Genomic DNA, 22,613 nt, shown 5'->3' on the forward strand with positions numbered 1-22,613 from the left:
GAGCTAGATAAATAAATTTGGGAGCTTTCAGCATAAAGATGGTATTTAAAGACATGGAAACTGACTGGAGATTTCCTAGCAGTTATTACAAATAGAAAAGAAAAGAGTTCTGAAGACCAAACTCTAGGCACTCTTCAGTTTTTGAAGTTAGAAAGATCAAAGGTACAAGAAAGGTGACTAAGACTGCAGCCAGTGAAACAGGAGTAGAATGGTGGTGAGAGAGGGTCAAGAAAGTTGGTGGTAAATTAAAGGAGAATTTATCTTGATGGACTGTGGAATATAAACAAGTAGGGAGTTGAATGTGTTGGGGAAAGTCAATGATACGGTGGTTGGGCCAAAGAATTGGAGCTCCCATTGGGGTTAAGAGTTTGTTAGCACTGATAGTCTACAGGGAATTAGCTCAAAAGAAAGCATGTGGTATTCATAAGGTGACATACTTGAAATTATAATTATGTTATGAGTTGCAGTTCTTAGAAATGATAAGATACAGTATATAGCCTTAGAATTAGAATTGAGATTAGAATAGAAGATAAGATTATAGGAAGAAATGAGCTGAAGGAATTCACAGATCAAGTATTTAATTGTTTGCTAGATCATAAATAGCCAAATCTGACTCTTCTTTTCATTTAGCTTGCATTAAGAGGTGGTGCCCCCCTACTGCTAGTTTTGTAACATTTAAAAATTTTTTAATGATACAGTTCTAAAAGATTACCAGATAGGAGTATAGGAATATTGTTAATATTTCATGGGAGTAACCCTCTTCTCCTCTGCTGGTTTATGTGTAAACATAAACATAACTATGTTTATGTACATGTTGCCTGTGTGTTTCTTTTTCTGTGTTTATCGCTGCTATTATACATGTGAAACAATCCTTGTAGATACTGTTCTCTGTCTCTTCACATGTTGAGGGAAGAGACAGTTCTTTGTCCAACTTTCTTTGTTTTCATTCATTCATTTAATAAATATTTGTTGAGTTGGAGCTGATTCTGTGTTCCAGAAACTCATCATTGAACAAGACAGGCAAAAGTCCCCATCTTCAAGAAATTTGCGTACTGCTAAGAGAGACAAAACAATAAAGAAATACATATATGTCAAATGGAGATAAATACTATGAAAAAAATACAGCAAGGAAATAGGGAATAGTGGGATTTTCTGTAATTTGGTCAAGGAGAAGGTCTCTGATAAGGCAATATTTAAGTAGAAACCTGAAGAAAGTGAGGGGAGTATGCATGTGGTTGTCTGGGGAGTTTTCTGGGAAGAACAAATGCAGCAGTCCTGATTTGGAAGTTGGCTAGCTATGTCTGAGAAATAGCAAGGAGGTCAGTGTAGTTGAAGGTGAGCCAGGAAGAAAGTAGTAGATGAGATCAGAGAGCTGGTCTGACTCTTCCTCTCCTTTTTTCCTGTCTCTCACATCCTTTTCTGTGTCTTATTTCACAAATTTTGGTCTCTCTTTTTATAGGCCATTTATAACTAACTTTTATGTTTTATATGTATTTTAAGAGTTTGGTTTTCTAAAATTAAAAGTATTTTTATATTCTATATTTCACTGTCACAACTTTTTGTACCTTTTATATTGTAAAATGTGATACACATATGAAGGAGTGCATAAAAATAAAAACAGTGAAGTGAATCATCCGGATGTTTCTTTTGGGCAACATTTGGAAGATTTATCCTTTTTGTTACTTAGATACAGTTTATTTTCATTGTTGTGAATCCTCATAATATTTCATTTTTAATATAAAGCCATTTATTCGTTCTGTTGGTGGATATTTACTTTGTTTCTAGTTTTGGGAGATTATAAATAATGCTATTGTAAGCAGCCTTGTTTATTCCTCCCGCTGTACATGTGCATGTGTTTCACTTGGATGTAGAGCTAGAAGTGCTGGTGTTCAAAGGTTAAGTGGTATGTTCTTTTAGATAGTGTTAAACAGTTTTCCAAAATAGTTGTACCGATTTAAACTCCTACCAGTAGAGTATATAAATTCTGATTGCCTCATATCTTACTAATACTCATTTAAGTCTTCTTAATGTTAGCCATTTGGTATGTATGAACAGTACTTTATTGTTTTAATTTACACTTCTCTGATGACTAATGATACTCAACCTCTTTTCATATATTTACTGGTGATATGACTGGCCTATTTGGCAAAGTGTGCCTATTTAAGTATTTCTCCCATTTGACTTTTTGTTGGTAATTGTAGGGTGTTTAGTCCTTTTTTGGTATGTGTTGTAAACATCTTCCACTCTTTGGTTTATCTTTTCACTCTCTTAATGGTGTTTTTTGGTAAACAGAGGTTTTAAATTTTAATGTACTCCACCTTATCAACCGTTTCATTTTTGAGTAGTGTTTTTGGGTTCAATTTATAAAATGTTTTTCTATCCTTTCTAAAACCAATGTAATTCTCCCTTATTATCATCTAGGTACTATATTTTTCTGTCTTTCATATTTCCACCTAGAATTGAATTTTGTGATTCTCATGAGATGGAAGTCATGGTTTCAGTTTTTTCACAGATGAATAGTCAGTTGATTTATCACCATTTATTGAAAAGATAATTCTTTCCCCTCCACTCTGTAGTGCCATCTTCCTCATAATCATGATGTGTGTGTGTGTGTGTGTGTGTGTGTGTGTGTGTTTCTGTTTCTAGTCTGGAGAGACAATACCACACTGTCATTATAACTATAGTTTTATAAGAAATGTTATTATCTAGTAGAACAGTCGTTTTTAACCTTTTTTTTTTTCATTCCCATTTTCCTCCTGCGGAAATTTTCTCTTCTTACCACCCCCGTGAAGTTAAATACTAAGAAACAAGATTTTGTCAGATAAGATTGACTTGTGTAGGGCCACAAACCATAGTGATAGCTAAGACTGTTTTTCTCCCTCTAAGAACCAGTTTTCTCCCACTTGGGAGCAAAACTTACCCTGTCGCGAATACGTGCAGTAGAACTGACTTTCCTACCTTTCTCTGTTTATATGAGTGTCATGGTATTCTTTGTGTTTGTTTTTTCCTATGAAATAAAGAAACAGCTTAGCAATTTCTACAGACTAAAGCAAAGTAAAAAAGTATATATAAAAAATCCCACCAGTAGAGTACATAGTATGTATGTACATACTATGTATATAGTATGTAATGTGGTTATATATAACCTGGGCAAGTTGAGCTTATCCTAGGAATGAAAGGTTGTTTTTTGCACTAGAAAATCAGTCAGTATATTTTATCACATTAACAGATTAGAAAAAAAATTCAAATGAGCATCTCAGTGTATGAAGACAAAGATAAAAATTCAGGATTCATTCAGGTTACACACTCTTAGTAAACTAGAACTAGGAGAAGTTTTGTGATTGGATAAATGGTCTTTCTCCCCCAACCCCTTAAAAAAACCCACAAAATCAACCAACTATAGCATGCTAAGATGAGATGTTAACTTCTTCCCTCCAGGTTGGGGACAAGGCATTGATGCCCACTATCACCATTATTATTATTAAACATAGTACTAGAAATCTAGTCAATGCAGTAAGATAAGAGAAAGAAAGAAAAGGTACAACTGCTAAATGAAATATAACTGTCATTACGCATAGATGATGTAATTGTGTAAATGATTTATCTATAGGTTTTTTGGGTTTTTAAGAAAGTATAAAAAATGTGACTATGAAACAATATTTTAAAAAATCTATTTTTATATGCTCACAAACAAACCTTTAGACAATGAAATTAATAGTAAATGCCATTTATAATAAGATCAAAAACTGGGAAATTACTGAATTAAATCTGACAAAGTGCAAGGCCTTTAGGAGAAACTTGGCGAAAGATAATGGAGAGAATATATCATATGTGAATATATGCCTGAGTATGTGTTGTAACTTGAAAATCTAACTTTAAAATTTTTATGCAAATACAAATCATCTGGAATAATCAAGACATTCTTGCAAAAGAATAAGATGGGATGACATGGCCTACCAGATATTGAGACTTATTACAAAGCCGTAATAACTAAGACATTTGTCACTGTTACAGGGATAAACAAACCAAGGGAACAGAGTAGAGAGCCCATGTATGTATGGATACTTCATCTCAGGTCACTGAAGAAATGATAGCTTTTTAGTCATTCTGGAACAGTTGAATATTCATATTCAAAAAGTAAATTCAGATTCTTATCTTTCATTGTGCACAAAAAAATTAGTTAATAATGCTATGTGAATTAGTGACCTAATGTGAAAGGCAAAACTTACAAAGCTTTTAAAAGGCTTTACAAGATAATATAGGAGAATGCCATTTTTATTTTAGCATCAGGAAAGATTTATTAAATAGGATATAAAAATTACTAAAGGAAAAGATTGATACATTGGACTACTTAAAATGAAGACTTGAGTTTATGAAAAGATGCCATCAAGAGGGTGAATAGGATAGTTTCAGAGCAGAAGATATTTGCAATATGCAACTGAAACACAGCAATATCCAAAATGTATGAAGAAGGAGTTAGTAACCTCTACCTTTAGGGTAGGGGAGGGGAGGGGAGAGGGAGAGCCAGCAATGGGGAAGGAATACACAGGAGGCTCTACTTGGTTTCAGATGTTCTAATTCTTGAGAGGATACTGTTACTCTTCTTCTTCTTTTTGAGACAGAGTCTCACTCTTGCTGCCTAGGCTGGAGTGCAGTGGCATGATCTCGGCTTACTGCAACCTCCACTTCCCAGGTTCACGTGATCCTCCTGCCTCAGCCCCTCTAGTAGCTGGAATTACAGGCATGCACCACCATGCCCTGCTAATTTTTGTATTCTTTTTTTTTTTTTTTAGTAGAGATGGGGTTTTGCCATGTTGGCCAGGCTAGTCTTGAACTCCTGACCTCAGGTGATGCACCTGCCTTGGCCTCCCAAAGTGCTGGGATTACAGGTATGAGCCACCGTGCCTGGCCCAGTGTTACTGTTCTTTAAACTGGACACATGTTTTTTGAATTTGTCTGTATATGAGCACATTTCTTAACAAAATGGAAGAAATGTAAACAATAAAGAAATACATTTATTGATTATATTAGTTTGCTAGGCCTGCCTTAAGAAAATAAAACAAACTGGGTGGCTTACACAACAGAAATTCATTTTCTCACATTCTGGAAGCTACGACTCCAAGATCAGGATGTCAGCAGGTTTGTTTTCTCCTGGCGCCTCTGTCTTTGGTTTGCAGATAACCGCCTTCTCTCTGTCCTCACATGGTCTTTCCTCTGGGAACATCTATGGTGTCTCTCAGTGTGTCCAAATTTCCTCCTCTTATAAGGACACCAGTCGGATTAGATTAGTGCCCACCCTAAGGGCCTCATTTTATATTAGTCACTGCTTTAAAGGCCTTGTCTCCAACTACAGTCACATTCTAAGGTACAGGGGTTAGGGCTTCAACATATGAATTTTGGGGCACACAATTGAGTCCATAACACTGATTATGTAGTAAAGATCTGGGATAGCAAATGGGTTCCTGTGATTTGGATAAAAATTTTTAAGCCAATTTTTGGATTCAAAAAGTGTTACATCTAAAAAAATCTAAGACAGAAGTAAAGATGTACTCTAGAGAACAGTGTTAAGTGACTCAAAATACGGATTTAGTGCTGATGATGTTAATTATGCATGTGTGAACTTGGAATACAGTTGTTTTTTTGAAAATGTAAAAGTGATAAAAAGCAATTTCTAGATTAAAGTTTTTTTACTACTGTATTTTACATAAATACTTTAAATATAAATGTATAACCAAATGAATAAATGTAATATTATAAGTGGATCTTTTAGTCTCATCTCCATCCTTGACATTTATAAATTGTAGTTGGCCAAAAATTATTTTAAAATCTTTTCACTGGGAGAAGAGTGGATGGATTTTATTTGGTCATAGATGGTAATTTTAGTACAGTAAGCTCTGCTATAATGCAATATGTGCGTTCCTAAAAATCACTTCACTGTGTAAAACCATGCATTAAAACCACAGGGCTTACCACTCCGAAACTTTGTCTGCGACACTTAAAAGGATAGGAACCTAATAAAAACAACAGCACTCTTTTATAAATGTTAAATGATTCAGAAATACATAAATACTGTGATAAACATGGCACTTTACCTTGAAGAAGACCTGAAGTTTTCTTATGGAAGTGAGCATCAGGAGGGTTGCAGAATGTGAATTATTGTGAAGTGATGAAAGGAGGGACTGTGAAATTGGAGGGAAAGTTGTAATACTAGATGCAGGTGGGTGTGGCTCATAGCATGGAAGATAAACTGAGGTGGCTGGTAGATGTTTGATGGGTGAGTGTGTTTTGTGTATTCCTACATATTTTAGTTCATCTTGGTACAATTTTTTGTGTTCACCTAGGATTTTTTCACAGATAAAATTATGCATAAGAATGATTGCTGTGGTCAAACTTGTTTAATGTATCAATTATGTTAGAACAAATTTGTGTTTTTAAATAGCATTAATGCAGAATTTAATTTTTTATATCATCCACAGGCCCATCATTCTGGTTTTATATGTTTCATAGGGATTCTATATTGGGTTCTTTTTACTGAAGTTTTAAAATGATTGCCTAATATTTACCTGCTACATAATGTTTTAAGTGTCTTACTGAATTCTTAAGTTTTTCCAGGCTAATGAATAAGTAATGTGGATGTGGAACCTGATTTTTGCCTAAGTCTGGTGGTGACTCAATATAATACACACAGAAAAGTATCAGTTCTTTTGTTTCAAGCAAGCATACTATCTCTGGTGGCCTTCCTATTTTTGAAGTTGCTATTAGGTTACCTTAATCCCTAACATGAATCAGTATAAAAGAAAGCATGTGGGTGGTTGTGTTTGGGTGTCCTTCCCATCCACTTGGTGCTTTTATTTTCTGTGGTTGTTTTATTCCACAGCTTAGCAACAGCAGATTTCCAGGAGAAGTCTTTAACTCTCTCTCCTTCCTCTGGTCTGGTTGGTTGGTAACAGTGAGGCTAAATGAAAGGCTTCTTGTTTTTCTGTCTTCCTACCACAGTATCTTTGGTTTACTTTTAGAACACTCATTTTCAATCTCTGAGCCAGAAGGCCTGCCTTTAAATCGCAGCATTTCAATTCCTCCCTCCTATCTAGGCATTCCTTTGTGTTTCTACCGTACTCTGCATGCATCCCTGTTATAGAATATATCACATTGTTTTGGAATTTTCCAAAGTTGGGCTCTGTTTCTAAATAAACTGTACTTCTTGAGGGCATGGACCATATTTTTATCATTTATACATTTCTATTACATAACACAGTGCTTGGCAATGGTGGTTGGGTGACTGGATGGAAGAGTGAATGAAGTAGGCTTGAAGAGAGCTGTTCTTAAATGATCCTATTATATATGATTTCCCGTCATTTTGCCCGTATTAATGATTTCTAGATATCTTGGTCACTTGAACTTTAATATGAATTATGCTGTGTATTCAAACTTTTTAGCAGAAAAATAATAAAATTCCTTTTGTAAACCAAAGATTGTATAACCATCTGTGTTTTGTTTTGTTTTGGGTTTCTTTTTCTTTTCTTTGTTTTTTGCCCAAAATAGATTCAAAAAACGAGGCTAACTGGCACCTAAGATTGAGGAGTTTTGATGCAGTAGAGTAGTAAACTCCTATATTTTCCAGCTTGCTATTATTGTAAATTAAAATACCTATTTTTGAAATTTTTAAATATTTATACATTGATTTATTTTTTATTTTTATTTTTATTTTTATTTTTTTTTAAATTTATTTATTATTATTATACTTTAAGTTGTAGGGTACATGTGCATAACGTGCAGGTTTGTTACATATGTATACTTGTGACATGTTGGTGTGCTGCACCCATCAACTCGTCATTTACATCAGGTATAACTCCCGATGCAATCCCTCCCCCCGCCCCCCTCCCCATGATAGGCCCCGGTGTGTGATGTTCCCCTTCCCGAGTCCAAGTGATCTCATTGTTCAGTTCCCACCTATGAGTGAGAACATGCGGTGTTTGGTTTTCTGTTCTTGTGATAGTTTGCTAAGAATGATGGTTTCCAGCTGCATCCATGTCCCTACAAAGGACACAAACTCATCCTTTTTGATGGCTGCATAGTATTCCATGGTGTATATGTGCCACTTTAGAACAAGTATAAAAAAGGGAGAGGAGTTCTAGTAAGATAATAAGTAAGATGTGTTATGGCTCAATTCTTGATTATTATTGCAACTGTAAGCAATATAAGCAACTCTGAATTGTTTTTAAGACTTTCTTTTTCTTTATAGGACCTCTTTGTTGTTAGACACGAATTGGCCATAATGAGACTAGCTGCCTTTATGGGCATTACTATGTTAGTCGGAATAACTGGACTCTTTTACACTCAACTAATTGGCATCATCACAGTAAGTATATTTTTAATGTAAAGTAACATTTATGAATATATTACCTAATTATGAATGTAATTCTAAAAAGTTATAGAAAGTTTAGAAATTAAAGGAGAAAATTAACAATGCTTTTTAGTACTGTCATATGCCTATGTAATTTTAAAGTAGTTATAATCAAGTACAAAGTACATACAATTCTGTATCCTGTTTTTGAAAGCTAACAAATATAGTGTTTTTATGTGAGCATAGACATCATGTTTGTAGTTTTTTATTGATACACAGTATCTTACGTATTTATGGGGTACATATGAGTATTTGTTACATGCATGTAATGTATAATGATCAAATCAGAGTATTTGGGGTCTCCATCAACTTGGGTATTTATCATTTCTATATGTTAGGAACATTTCAAGTCCTCTCTGCTAGTTACTTTAAAATATACATTGTTGCTGACTGTAGTCACCCTCCTGTGCTACTGAGCATTATAACTTATTTCTTCTAACTGTATGTTTATAACCATTAACCACACTCTCTTCATTCCCTGCTCCACCCACGCACCCTTTCCAGCCTGTTGAATCTCTCATTCAATTCTTGACCTCCATGAGATCAACTCCTTTGGCTACCACATATGAGTGAGAAAATATGGTGTTTGTCTTTCTGTGCCTGGTTTGTTTCACTTAACACAATGACCTCCAGTTCCATCCATGTTGCTGCAACAGAATTTCATTCTTTTTATGGCTGATTAGTATTATTCCACTGTGTATATATACCAAATTTTTAAAATTCATTCATCTGTTGATAGACACATAAGTTGATTTCGTATCCTTGCTCTCATGAATAGTGCTGTGATAAACATGCAAGTGCAGGTATCCCTTTGATATACTGATGTTTTTTCCTTTGGATGAATACCCAATAATGGATTGCTGGATCTTATGGTAGTTCTATTTTTAGTTTTTTTTTGAGAATTCTCAGTATTATTTTCCTTAGTGATTATACTAATTTACATTCCCACCAACAGTGTACAAGAGTTCCCTTTTCTCTGCATGTTTGCCAGCATCTGTTACTTTTTGTCCTTTCAATAAAGGCTGTTCTAACTTAGGTAAGATGATACCTTATTGTGGTTTTGACTTGCATTTCCCTGTTGATTAATGATAGTGAGTACTTTTCATATGCCTGTTGGCTATTTGTATATCTTCTTTTGAGATACGTGTCTTCGTGTCCTTTCCCCACTTTTTAATGGTACCGTTTTTTATTGTTGAGTTGAGTTCCTGGTATATTCTGGATACTGTCCCTTGTCAAGCAGATAGTTCAAGTGTTTTCTGTCATTCTACAGGTTGTCTCTTCACTCTGTTGATTGTTTACAGCTTTTTAATTTAATAGAGTCCCATTTGTCTGTATTTGTTGCCTGCACTTTTTGAGATCTTAGCCATAAAATTTTCATCTAGACCAATGTCCCGAAATATTTTTCCTAGGTTTTCTTCTGGTAGTTTCACAGTTGTAGGTTTGATGTTTAAGTCTTTAATACATCTTGAGTTGGTTTCTGTATATGGTGAGAAGTGGGGTCCAGTTTCATTCTTCATTCTTAGGCATATGGAGATCCAATTTTCCCAGCACTTCCCATTTATTCAAAAGATTTTTCTTTTCTCAATGTATATTCTTGATGCCTTTGTCAAAAATCAGCTGACTGTAAATATGTGAATTTATTTCTGGATTCTCTATTCTGTTCCCTTGGTCTATGTGTCTATGTATCTGCTTTTATACCAATACTATGCTGTTTTGGTTACTATAGCCTGATAATATATTTTGAAGTCAGGTAATGTGATGCCTCCAGCACTGTCCTTTTTGCTTAGGGTTACTTTGACTATTCGGGCACTTTTTTGACTTCATACAAAGTTTAGGATTATTTCTCTAATTTTGTGCAAAATTATGTTGGTATTTTGATAGTGATTACATCAAATCTGTAGATTGCTTTGGGCAGTATGGTCATTTAACAGTAATAATTCTTCTGATCCATCATCATGGGATAGCTTTCCTTTGCCGCCTCCTTTGATTTCTTTCTTTAGTTCTTTGCAGTTTTCCTTATAGAGCTCTTTCACCTCCTTGGTTAAATTTCTTACAGCGTTGTTGTTGGAGCTATTGTAAATGGGATTTTTTTAAATTTCTTTCTCAGCTAGTTCATTATTGGTGTATAGAAACACTACTGATTTACTGATTCTTGTATGCTGATTTTGTATCCTGTGACTTTACTGAATTTATTTATCAGATTGAAGAGTTTTTTGGTAGAGCCTTTAGGTTTTTCTTGATATAAGATAATATCATCAACACAAAAGGCCATAGATGGCCTTTATTATGTTGTAGTATGTTTCTTCTGTGCTTAGTTTGTTGAGAGTTCCACTTCCTTCCTCTTCAATTTTTTGAAATAGTTTGAGGAGAATTGGTGTTAGTTCTACTTAATTTAACATTTGGTGGAATTTGTGAAGTTGTCTGGGTCCTGGACTTTTCTTTGTTGGGAGACTTTATTACTACTTTGATATTATTACTTTTTATTGGTTTGTTCAAATTTTCTATTTCTACCCAATTCAATCTCGGTAGGTTTTATGTGTCTAGGAATTTATCATTTACTCTAGGTTTTTCAGTTTGTTGGTATATATTTGTTCTTAATAATTTTTGATAATCTTTGTATTTCAGTGGTATCAGCTGTAATGTCTCCTTTTTCATTTCTGATTTTATTTACTTGGGTCTTCTCTCTTCTTAGTCTTGAAAGTGATTTATTCACTTGTTTATCTTTTCAAAATACCAACTTTTTGTCTTGTTGCCTCTTTGCTTATTTTTTTAGTCTCTTTCTTTTACATCTGATCTGGTCTTCATTATTTCTTTCCTTCTACTAATTTTGGGTTTCGTTCGTTCTTGCTTTTCTGGTTCCTTGAGGTGCATCATTAGACTGTGTTTACTTGAAATCTTTCTACTGTTTTGATATAGGCATTTATTACTGTAAACTTCCCTCCTAGCACTGCTTTTGTTTTAGTCCATAGGTTTTGATATGTTTCATTTTCATTTTTATTTGTTTCAAGAAAGTGATTTCCTACTTAGTTTCTTTCTTGGCCCAGTGGTTGTTGCTTAAATTCCATGTATTTGTATAGTTTCCGAAGTTCCTCTAGTTATTGATTTTTAGTTTTATTCCACTGTGGTCTGAGAAGATACTTGATACAATTTAGATTTTTTTCATGTTTCTTGAGACTTGTTTTGTGTCCTAACCTATGGTCTATCTTGGAAATGTTCCATTTGCTGATGAGAACAATGTGTATTCTGTAGCTGTTGGATGAAATGTTTTGTAAATATCTGTTAGGTCCAGTTGGTCTAGAGAGCAGTTTAAATCCGATGTTTCTTTGTTAACAATTTTACTAGATCTGTCTCATGCTGAGAATCCTGTGTCCAAGTCCTCAACTATTATTGTATTAGAGTCTTATCTTTCCCTCTAAATCTAATACTTGGTTTATATATCTGGGTGCTCTGGTGTTGGGTGCATATGTATTTAGAGTTGTTATATCTTCTTGCTGAATTGATCTCACTATCATATAATGGCCTGCTTTGTAACTTTTTACTATTTTTAACTTAAAGTCTGTATATCTGATATAAGTATAGCTAGCTATTCCAGCTTACTTTTGGTTTCCGTGTGCTTGGAATATCGTTTTCTGTCTTTTTACTTTCAGTCTATATGTGTCTTTGTAGGTGAGATGGGTGTGCTGTAGGCAGCATATCATTGTGTCATGTTTGTTTGTTTAGTCCATTCAGAAAGTCTATATGTCTTAAATGTGGAGTTTAATCCATTTACGTTAAAGAGTATTATTGATATGTGAGGGCTTACTCCTGTCATTTTATTAATTGATTTCTGATGTTTCGTATATTCTTTGTACCTTTCTTTCTCTTTTATTGTTTATCATTGTGGTTTGGTGGTTTTCTGTAATGGTAACATTAGAGTTCTTCCTCTTCCTTATTTGTGTGTTTGCTCTACCAGTGGGTTTTAAATTAATTTTTTATAAAAAAAATTGAGACAGAGTCTTGCTCTGTTGCCTAGGCTAGAGTGCAGTGTTGTGATCTCGGCTCACTGCAACTTGTACCTCCCGGGTTCAAGCAATTCTTGTGCCTCAACCTCCCAAGAGTGGGTTTTATACTTTCATGTGTTTTTATGATGGTAGCTGTCATCCTTTTGTTTCCAAGTGTAGGACTCTCTTAAGCATTTCTTATAGGACCAGTCTAGTGGTGATAAAGTCCCTCAGCTTTTGCTTGTTATCTCCTGCCTTTTTCCTTTATTTATGAAGGATAATTTTGCTGGAAATAGTATTTTTGTCTGAAAGTGTTTTTCTTTCTGCACTTTGAATGTATTATCCCATTTTCTCCTGGCCTATAAAGTTTCTGTGGAGAAATCCACTGTTAGTCTGATGGAGATTCCCTTGTATGGGACTTGATGCTTTTTTCTTGCTGTTTTTACAATTCTCTTTGTCTTTGACTTTTGATAGTTTGATTATGGTGTGCCAGAGAAGATCTTTTTACATTGTATCTGTTTGGGGATCCCTGAGCTTCCTGTACTTAGGTGTCTAGATCACTTGCCAAACTTGAGAAGTTTTCAGCTGTTATATCCTTAAGTAGGTTTTCTAGGTTTTTTTGTTTTCTCTTTGTCTTCTGGGAGATTACACATTAAAGTATTTGGTCACTTTATGGTGTTCAATCTGTCACATAGGTTTTGTTCATTTTTTAAATGCTTTTTTCTTTATTTTTGTCAGACTGGGTTATTTGAAAATAACCTGTCTTCAAGTAATGAAATTCTTCCTTGTCCTTGATCTAGTCTATTATTGAAACTTTGAAATATATTTTGTATTTCATTTAGTGAATTCTTCAGTTTGTTTGGTTCTTTTTTATTTGTATTTGTTTAGTAAATTCCTCATTCAGATCTGGAATTATTTTTCTAATTGCTTCATATTTGCTGTATTCTCTTTATCTCAATTAGCTTCTTTAATATTATTTTGAATTATTTTTCTGGGATTTCATATATCTTTTTGATTGTAATGTTTTACTGGAGAATTATTGTATTTCTTTGGAGTGCCATATTTCCTTGCTTTTTTATGTTTCTCGGGTCCTTATGTTGGTATCTACGATATGTGATGTAGAAGAAACAACAGATGTTTGTTCTAATTTTTTTGCTTTTGTAGGAGAGGACTTTTTCCTGGAGATGTATCTGTTGTGTTGGTTGGTTGGGGCCCCTTTGGTTTTGATTCTGGGAATGTGCAGTATTATAGTTGCTGTATGATTTGTTTGGCTGTAAACAGCATCAGTGGTATCTGTGATTTCCTCAGTGGCTTAGGGTATGTTTGTTAGTGGATGTTGTGGTGAAATTTTGCTAGGGACTGGGTTGTCAGGTGGGCTTGTCCTTGGTCCTTAGTGGTGGCAGCAGCAAGTGGGCCTGTCCATGGGCACCAGGGTGGCTTTGGCACTGCTGTTAGCAGGTCCACACAGACCAATTCTTAGGCCTCCAGGTGGCTTGTTCAGGTGCGGATAGTGGCAGCAATGCACCAGGCAGGTGGACAGGTTCTTGGGTCCTGGTAAATGGGCATGTCGTGGGTGATGGCAGTAGTATTGGCAGAACAAACCTCTGGCTCCCAAGTGGTTTGCATAGGTGTTGACAGTATCAGCGATGGGCTGGGTGGGCCAGCTCTCAGACCCACAGGTGGCATGTGTGGGTGCCAGCTATGGTGGTAGTAGCAAGCTGGGTGAGCCTGACCTCTGGCCCCAGAGAGAAGTGTTCAGGTGCTGACAATGGTAGACTGGGCTGTAGATGGTTCCCAGGCTCCTGGACAGTGTGCTCAGGTACTGGAGTTTGGATATGGGCAGACCTAGCCTCAGCTACTGGAGTTTGGGGTTGGGGAGACCTAGCCTCAGGTCCCCTGGTGGTACATTCACCCACTGGCTATGGTAGGCATTGGTGGGGTGATCTCCAGGCCCAAGGCAAAATGTTTGGGGTGGGGGTGGCATCCATTGCAGCCCTGCTACTGGGGAGGACGGGGTTGCTTTCAGTGGTTGCAGCTGTATGCAGTGGGCTGGGGATTGCCCACTTTGCTTGCACGTCAGCTTGGCAGTGCCAGCCCACAACAGCTGCTGTGGGCGGGGGGTTTGTCCTTGGGGCATGTGAAAATGCATGCTGGATTTGCTGCTGGAGTCAGCAGGGTCTTTGCCAATGGTTTTGTGCTTCAACCTTGGTGGTGGCAGCCAATGGCAGCAGTGGCTGTGGGCAGGGAATATCAGTGGGGCTCCAGAAATGTGGAGATGCAGGGGCTGTTGGGCTCACTGGCAGGATACAGTCTGGTGGGGGCTGGACTCTTCATATGGTGCCTTCCTGGAACTGCTTAGGGCTCAAAGGCTGTGTGGGACCCAGCATGATCTTCCTCTCTGGGGTGGTGCCTTCATGTATTCTCCAGGCAGCTCCCGTTAGTCTTGAGACTTGAGAGGGTCTAGGGGCTTTCCTCTCGCTAGGATGCAGGAGTCTGCAGTGGGAATGTTGGCCACTGGGGGTCACTGACTTACCCTTTTCCTGCACTGGGGAGCCTCTGCATGCCTCCAGCCAGTTTTGGCTAACCAGGCCGCCTTGCTTTCCTCTCAGTCCTTGCTTTAGGATGGTGTTTCCAGTCACTTCTCTGTTGAATTCCAGTGTTCTCTTAGATGATATATTTTATGTGTGATTATCTACTCCCTATTTTGGTTCTTCTTTGTGGAGGAGGTGAGTACCAGTTGTTTCTAGTCAGCTATCTTGAAGCCCACCTACAGGTTTTTGTGTGGACATACATTTTCATTCCTCTGGGGTATATAGAAGTGGAATTTTTGAGTCTAATGGAAGCTACATTTAATTTTTAAAGAACTGCCACTATTTTCTAAAGTTGCTGCATGATTTTACATTCCCACTAGCAGTATTTGAGGGTTCTGATTCCTCTACAGCCTTGGTGACAATTGTTATTACCTGTCTTTTAAAAAATGGTTACCATCCTAGTGGTTTTGAAGTAGTACCTCATCATGGTTTTAATTTGCATTTCCCTGATTAACTAATGAGATTGAGTACCTTTTCACATGCTTATTGTCCATTTATGTATCTTTGGAGAAATCCTTTGATCATGTTTTAATTGGGTTGCCGTTTTACTGTTGAGTTAGAAAAGCTGTTTATATGTTCTAGATATAAGTCCCTTTTCAGATATATTATTTACAAATATGTGATTTGCAAATATTCTCACATTCTCTTAATTACATTTTCACTTTATTATCAGTGTCTTTTGAAGCACAAAAGTTTGTACTTTTTATTGTTTCAATTTATCTATTTTTTTTCTTTGGTAGTATGTGCTTTTTGTGTCTTATCTAAGATACCATTGCCTAATCCAAGGTCAACAAAATTCCCTCCTGTATTTTATTCTAAGGATTTTATTATTTTAGCTTTTACATTTAGTACTACGATTCATTCTAAGTTAATTTTTGTAGATCGTGTGAAGTAGGGGTCCATCTTCATTCTTTTTCATGTAGATATCTAGTTGTCCTAGCACCATTTCTTGCAAAGACGATTCTTTCCACCATTGAATAGTCTTGACACCTTTGTTGAAAATTAATTGGTTATTTTCTGGACTCTTAACTCTATTTTATTTATATGTCTATCTTTATGACATAGAGATACCTTTATGCCAGTAGCACACTTTCTTACTGTTGTTTGACAGTAGTTTTGATACATTTTTCATACATTTTTACTGAATATATTCTGATAAACACTTAATTTCTTATCCACAGTATATATGCTATACAGGCATACTTGTTGTATTGTGCTTTGTAAATAGTGTTTTGTGTGTGTTTTTTTTTTAAACTAGTTGAGGGTTTGCGGCAACGGTGCATTGAGTGTGTCTTTCAGTACAATATTCCCAGCAGTGTGTGTTTACCTGTTGTTTCTGTGCCATAGTTTGGTAATTCTCATAATATTTCAAACATGTTCATGGTTATTATATCTGTTATGATGATCTGTGATTGGCGATTGTTGATGTTACTATTGTAATTATTTTGGGGCACCACAAACTGCGCCCATATAAATGGCAAACTTAATTGGTAAATGTTGTGTGTGTTCTGACTGCTGCATTCACTGGCCATTCCTCTATCTCTTTTCTTTGGGCCTTGCTATTCCCTAAGATACAATAATATTGAAATTAGGCCAAATAATAACCCTATGGTGGCCTCTAAGTATTTAAGTGGAAAGAAGAGTTGCATGCCCCTCACTTCAAATCAAAAGCTACAAATGATTAAAACTAATGAGAAAGACGTGTTAAAAGCTGAGATAGGCCAAAAACTAGACCCCTTGTGCCAAATTGCCAAGTTATGAATGCAAAGGAAAAGTTTTCAAAGGAAATTTAAAATGCTACTTCAGAGAACGTACAAATGATAAGAAACTGAAGCAACTTTATTGTTGATGTGGAGAAAGTTTTGGTGGTTTGGGTAGAAGATCACACAAGTCACAACATTCCATTAAACCAAGCCTAATCCAGAGCAAGGCCCTCACTCTTCAATTTTATGAAGGCTGGGAGAGGTGAGGAAACTGCAGAAGAAAAGTTGGAAGCTAGCAGAAGTTTATTCTTAAGGCTTAAGGAAAGAAGGCATTTCCATAACATAAAAAATGCAAGGTGAAGTGGCAAGTGCTGATGTAGAGGTTGCAACAAATTATCCAAACGATCTAAGATGATTAATGAAGGTGGCTACACAAAACAACAGATGTTCAGTGTACACAAAACAGCCTTCTATTGGAGGAAGATGCCATGTAGAACTTTTGTAGCTACAGAGGAAAAGTCAATGCCTGGCTTCAAGGCTTCAAAGGACAGGACAGGCTGACTCTCTTGTTAGGGTTAAATGCAGCTGGTGACTGTAAGTTGAAGCCAGTGCTCATTTGCCATCCCCAAAATCCTAGACTCTTAAGAATTATGCTACATCTACTCTGCCTTTGCCCTAGAAATAGAAAAACAAAGCCTAAGTGACAGCCACATCTGTTTACAGCATGGTTTGCTGAATATTTTAAGCCCACTATTGAGACCTACTGCTCAGAAAAAAGAGTTCCTTTCATAATATTACTGCTCATTGACAATGCATCAAGTCACTCAAGAGCTCTGATGAAGATATACAAGGAGATTAATGTTGTTTTCATGCCTACTACATCTGTTCTGCATGCCATGGATCAGGAGTAGTAATTTCAACTTTTAAGTCTTACCATTTAACAAACATGTTTGATGGGCTGTAGCTGCTATAGATAGTGATTCATGTGATGGATCTGGTTGAAAACCTGGAAAAGATTTACCATTTTAGATGCCATTAAGAACATTTGTGATTCATGGGAGGGGAACAAAATAGCAATATGAACAGGAGTTTGGAAGAAGTTGATTCTAAACTTCATGGTTAACTTTGAAGGGTTCAAGACTTCAGTGGAGGGGGTAACTAAAGATGTGCTAGAAATAACAAGAGAAATAAGAAGTGGAAGATGTGACCAAATTGCTACAATCTCATGATCAGTGTTGAATGAATGAGAAGTTGCTTCTTATGGATGAGCCTGAAAAGTGATGTTTTGAGATGGAGTTTACTCCTAGTGAAGATACTGTGGACATTATTGAAATGACAACAAAGGATTTAGAAGAATATACAGACTTAGTTGGTAAAGCAGTGGCAGTATTTGAGAGGATTGACTCCAAATATTTGAACAAAGTCCTACTGTGGGTAAAGTGCTATCAAATAGCATCACATGCTACAGAGAAATCTTTCATGGAAGGAAGAGTCAGCCTATGCAGCAGATTTTATTGGTTTTTTGCTTGTTTTGGGACGGAATCTCACTCTGTCACTAGGCTGGAGTGCAGTGGCATGATCTCAGCTCACTGCAACCTCTGTCTCTCGGGTTTAGTCCCAAGTAGCTGGGACTACAGGTGTGCACCACCACACCAGCTAATTTTTGTATTTTTAGTACAGATGGGGTTTCACCATGTTGGCCAGGATGATCTCGATTGCTTGACCTTGTGATCTGCCTGCCTCGGCCTCCCAAAGTGCTGGGATTACAGGTGTGAGCCACCGGTTTATTGTTTTGATTGTGACAGCCACCCCAGCCTTCAGCAGCCACCACCCTGGCCAATCAGAAGCTATCAACTTGGAGGCAAGACCCCCATCAGCAAAAATATTACATCTCCCTGAAGATTCAAATGATCATTAGCATTTTTTAGCAATAAAGTATTTTTAATTTAAGGCAGGTATGCACATTGTGTTTTAGACATAATGCTGTTGTACACCTAATAGAGCATAGCATAAACATAACTTTTATATGCAGTGAGAAACCGAAAAATTTTTGTTACTGGCTTTATTGCAATACTGGCTTCATTGTTTAGAACCAAACTTGCAATATCTTCGAGGTGTTTCTGTAAGTTATTTATGGTTTTTATATATCAGGTTTGATTCTGACTCTGTTGTCTTCTATCAACATGTTAATTCTCAAATTGCAAGGGTATTTTTTTTTTTTCTGTAGTGTTGAGCAACATCATATTTTATTCAGGTAGAGAGATTCGGTTATGATGTGATATTTCTAAAACTGAGTAGAAACCACATTTGTTAAATAATGCTTACTCCAAAAGTTTCATCTCTTTCTGCATATATGTAGTACCCTCTCGGAGCACTGTACCAGACAGTGCTGTTGTTTATAGCAATTGTATCTCTGTGAAACATTCAAAAAAGAATGATTAAGAAAGAAAGCAAGAGAGAGGATATATTGTATTTGTTATCCTAACCCTTAGTCACTTTACTTTCTCTTGAATACAAGTACTTTTTAGAATTACAATAAATTTTTAAATCTCTTTGGCTGGGATTTCATAGTGAACCTCAAGCATTATCCTTTTAGTGTTTAAAAAAAATTAAAAAGGATTTCCAGAATACACTCCTCCTCACATTGATTTAAGATTCTTTGAGGCTTGATTATTTAAAAGTCTAATGCATTCAGTGTTTAATTTTAAATCTAATGAATTATTAGCACTTTAATACGATTCAATATTTTAATTAAGTTAAAATATAGATTATGCTTACTTTATAAAATAAGTTTGCTGTTTTGTGATAAAATTAAGATTACAAGAAATTTTACATCTGCACATGTTTTTGTCATAATTTGAATCCATGGATCTCTCTTTACAGTGTTAAGTGATGAATTTGTTAGGTAGCATAAGAAAGAAGTGGGAGAAAGAATCACAGTAAACTTAATCCTTCCATTGCAGTCTTACTTCTTCCCCTACTCTTGAACCCTACAGATCCTAGAGGCATTTTGGGAAACTACTGATATGGATATCATTTCATTACATACACTATTTTATTGCATAGCTTGAATGTAGACCTATTAGATGTCAAACAAGCAAAATAAGTGCTGTCTCTTTGGGGTTTAGCTTGAGATTTCAGGGAAGCGGCATATCAGTTTTCAGTAATTTTTTACCATTATTCATTTTTTCTTGGAATAAATAAATCATTTATTTCATGTATAGGAAGAAAAATCTCATCTTCCTATTGATAGTGGAAGGTAACAGGATAATCATAGCAGTGATAATCTGATGTCATTTTAGACCTAGCAAGAGTAGATTATCTGTGACCCAGATAAAATAATTAGAAATTACTTTAACTTAAAAATACTGGATTTCTAATCTCATTTTCAAGGTTAAAAGATAAAACACAACCAGATGTTTCTGTTAAATAGACTAATCTGAAGCCCAATTCAAAAGGATTACCTGTGATTATTTTTCGATTTAATTTTAAACAGGATTCAAATTTATATGTTTGTGCATTTTTACTACAATTTATATTGAAATAAAAATGTTTTCAAATCAATCTACTTCTAAGGGAAACAGGTTAGTCAAATTATTTTTTAGACTTCAGACTGTTTAGCCTGTTTTTTTTTTTTTCTGTTTCTGAATGAAATGGATAGTGATGTTATTAATGTAATTGATGTTGTCTGAATTATTGAGCAGTAGTTCACACATAGCCAACAATAATGTCCATTCTGATGAGCGCCAATACTGATAGTGCTGGATGATTGTATTTGTCATGTTTTCAGTCACTGGGCTTGGAGAGAGTTAATCAAGAAGTGCTGTAACAGCTGGTACAGCACATTCTGGTGAGGTTTTGACAGTGAGCTATTGTGTACCATGACACTGCTCTGACAGTTTATCTAAATTTTATATACAAGCATTTTTGTTTTCTGGGCTCTGTGAAGTTTATATAATAGTGTAAGCTTTTGATGATGTCTCTGGAGATTTTCTCAGTTGTGGTGAGGTTGGGGGTAGGGTGAGACAGATGTATTTAGTTGCAATTTTGAAAGAGAGTAAATTCTCAAACAAAAATATAGTGATTTTTGCATTTGGTTTCACAGGTACTATTGTTGGAGTCTATTTGAATTGCTGAAGATAGCTTAAATCAAAGCTTTTCAAATTAAGAAGAAAATATTTTCTCCCCAAAATACTGGCTCGTATTTAACTCATAAAGTTAATATTTACTTAGGTAACTACAGGAGAAATCATAAATGCAGGGGTGACCATTTTAAGGTGGTTATCTTACTCAATGAAAAGTATCTTATGTTCAAAATGTTAAATCAGTTTAAAGGAGACTACTAAACATCATTTTACTAATCAATTAGTTGATTTACTTGCCTTTTAATCTATACACAGAAATGTAGTCCTGAAATTATTAATCCCTATAAATTTTGCCTAGTATTCTGCCAAGTTGTTTTGAATTAACAGCATTCAGTAAACTCTTTATAACAATTATGTTTGATCTGCCCAACTCCAGGTCAGCATTGCAGACATGAACATCAGTGCTAATTATATTGACCCCAGCTCACTTATACTTCTATAAAGGAAGCTCTGTATACCATTTTTGTTTTCCTCTGAATTTTTGCTTGATAAAAACAAAATAAATGTATTTCTAATATAGTAATAGTAATATTATATGAAAGATTTTATAGCTTTTTTAAAATCCAGAAAGTTAATTAAAATTTAAAATGTCCCTTCTTTTTAAATATGCTTTTAATGTCATACAGTAAAATTGGGTGTAATATTTTTTAGAATTTTGTATATGATAAGTTTATTAAAAAGTAGGTTCCCCCTTGCCAAGGGCATTTGTTTAAATACCAAGTTACATTTCATACTTACATGAAATACTGTTTCTGAAAAAGAATTATCAAAATTATTTTGATAATTGTGATGTGTGGAATTGGATTACTCTTTACCATACACATGTTCCTATGTAAAAGCATATTTATATTGCATAATTTCTCTTTGCTCAGTGTAGTAAACTGCTTTGAAGTATTTTTGATAAAAGTAATTAAAAACAAATCTTTTTCTATAATTTGTATGTTCTTAAATCACTACTAATTGCTTGAGTGATTAAATAGATGCTTAAAAAATGTTGGTAAGAAAAGTAAACATTTATGGGTTTTCCTTTTACTAACCATTTTTCCTAGACATTCATTTTATATTTCATGATTTAAATCCACACAAATATTCAATCTGACATTAAAACATAGGATTGCAGAAAGCAGTGAATCTTATATTTATGGTTTGCTTATGGTATTTCAGCACAATAATTTATGTACATTTTATTGATACGTTATTCCCTGAATCTCAGCGAAAGGGGCATATTAAGTACCCATCTTATTTCTACTAATAACCAAAAATCTTATCAAAGTATAATTTTGGTGTTAAAAGTGTAAGAGTAGTTAAATTTGAGTTTTGATTATAAACATAGTTTTTCAGCTGTTCCAAATATTCTAATTAGTGCAAGACTTATTTATAGAAAACATTATTGTGTATAATCATCCTCGCTGGCTTTCTCTCTATATTCCTATATAATTATTTCTTGTATACTTGACTACTTTTACTAGATTGTAAGTTCCATGATGCTAAGGACTGTGTCATAATAGATACTTAGTAAATTTTTGATAGATGAATAAATGAATAAATGCATCATGGTTTACGTGTTTAGGACTTGTTTTTTCAACTGGATTACAAGCTCTTAGAGGGCATAGGATTTTATATGTGTAGTCTCTTGTAGTCTCTATTGTTTTATTTTTCATTATAAAACCACTTGTTTGTGTGTTTAAACATAATGTTGAAAAGTTACATTTTGAGGTAATTGAGGTATTTATTTCCAAGCTGTCTCAGAAAGTAGGTAGTAGGCAATATCACTAAAATCTAAGACTGCC

General features: G+C 35.2%; 1 protein-coding gene across 5 annotated transcripts in view; it reads left to right on the forward strand.

Moving 5' to 3' along the window:
- The window catches only part of ZDHHC21 (zinc finger DHHC-type palmitoyltransferase 21), a 75,160-nt gene that overhangs the window by 38,083 nt on the left and 14,464 nt on the right, over positions 1-22,613 (forward strand). For all 5 annotated transcript variants that reach the window (XR_007719580.1, XM_050759603.1, XM_050759602.1 and 2 more), the window contains one exon: positions 8,243-8,359. Coding sequence is in view for 4 of the 5 variants with exons in the window: in XM_050759603.1 (XP_050615560.1) it covers positions 8,243-8,359 (117 nt within the window). In the remaining variant the exon portion in view is untranslated. The remainder of the gene's footprint in view (positions 1-8,242; positions 8,360-22,613) is intronic.

The sequence above is a fragment of the Macaca thibetana genome, chromosome 15 (genome assembly GCF_024542745.1).
Source record: "Macaca thibetana thibetana isolate TM-01 chromosome 15, ASM2454274v1, whole genome shotgun sequence".
Classification (NCBI taxonomy): Eukaryota; Metazoa; Chordata; class Mammalia; order Primates; family Cercopithecidae; genus Macaca; species Macaca thibetana.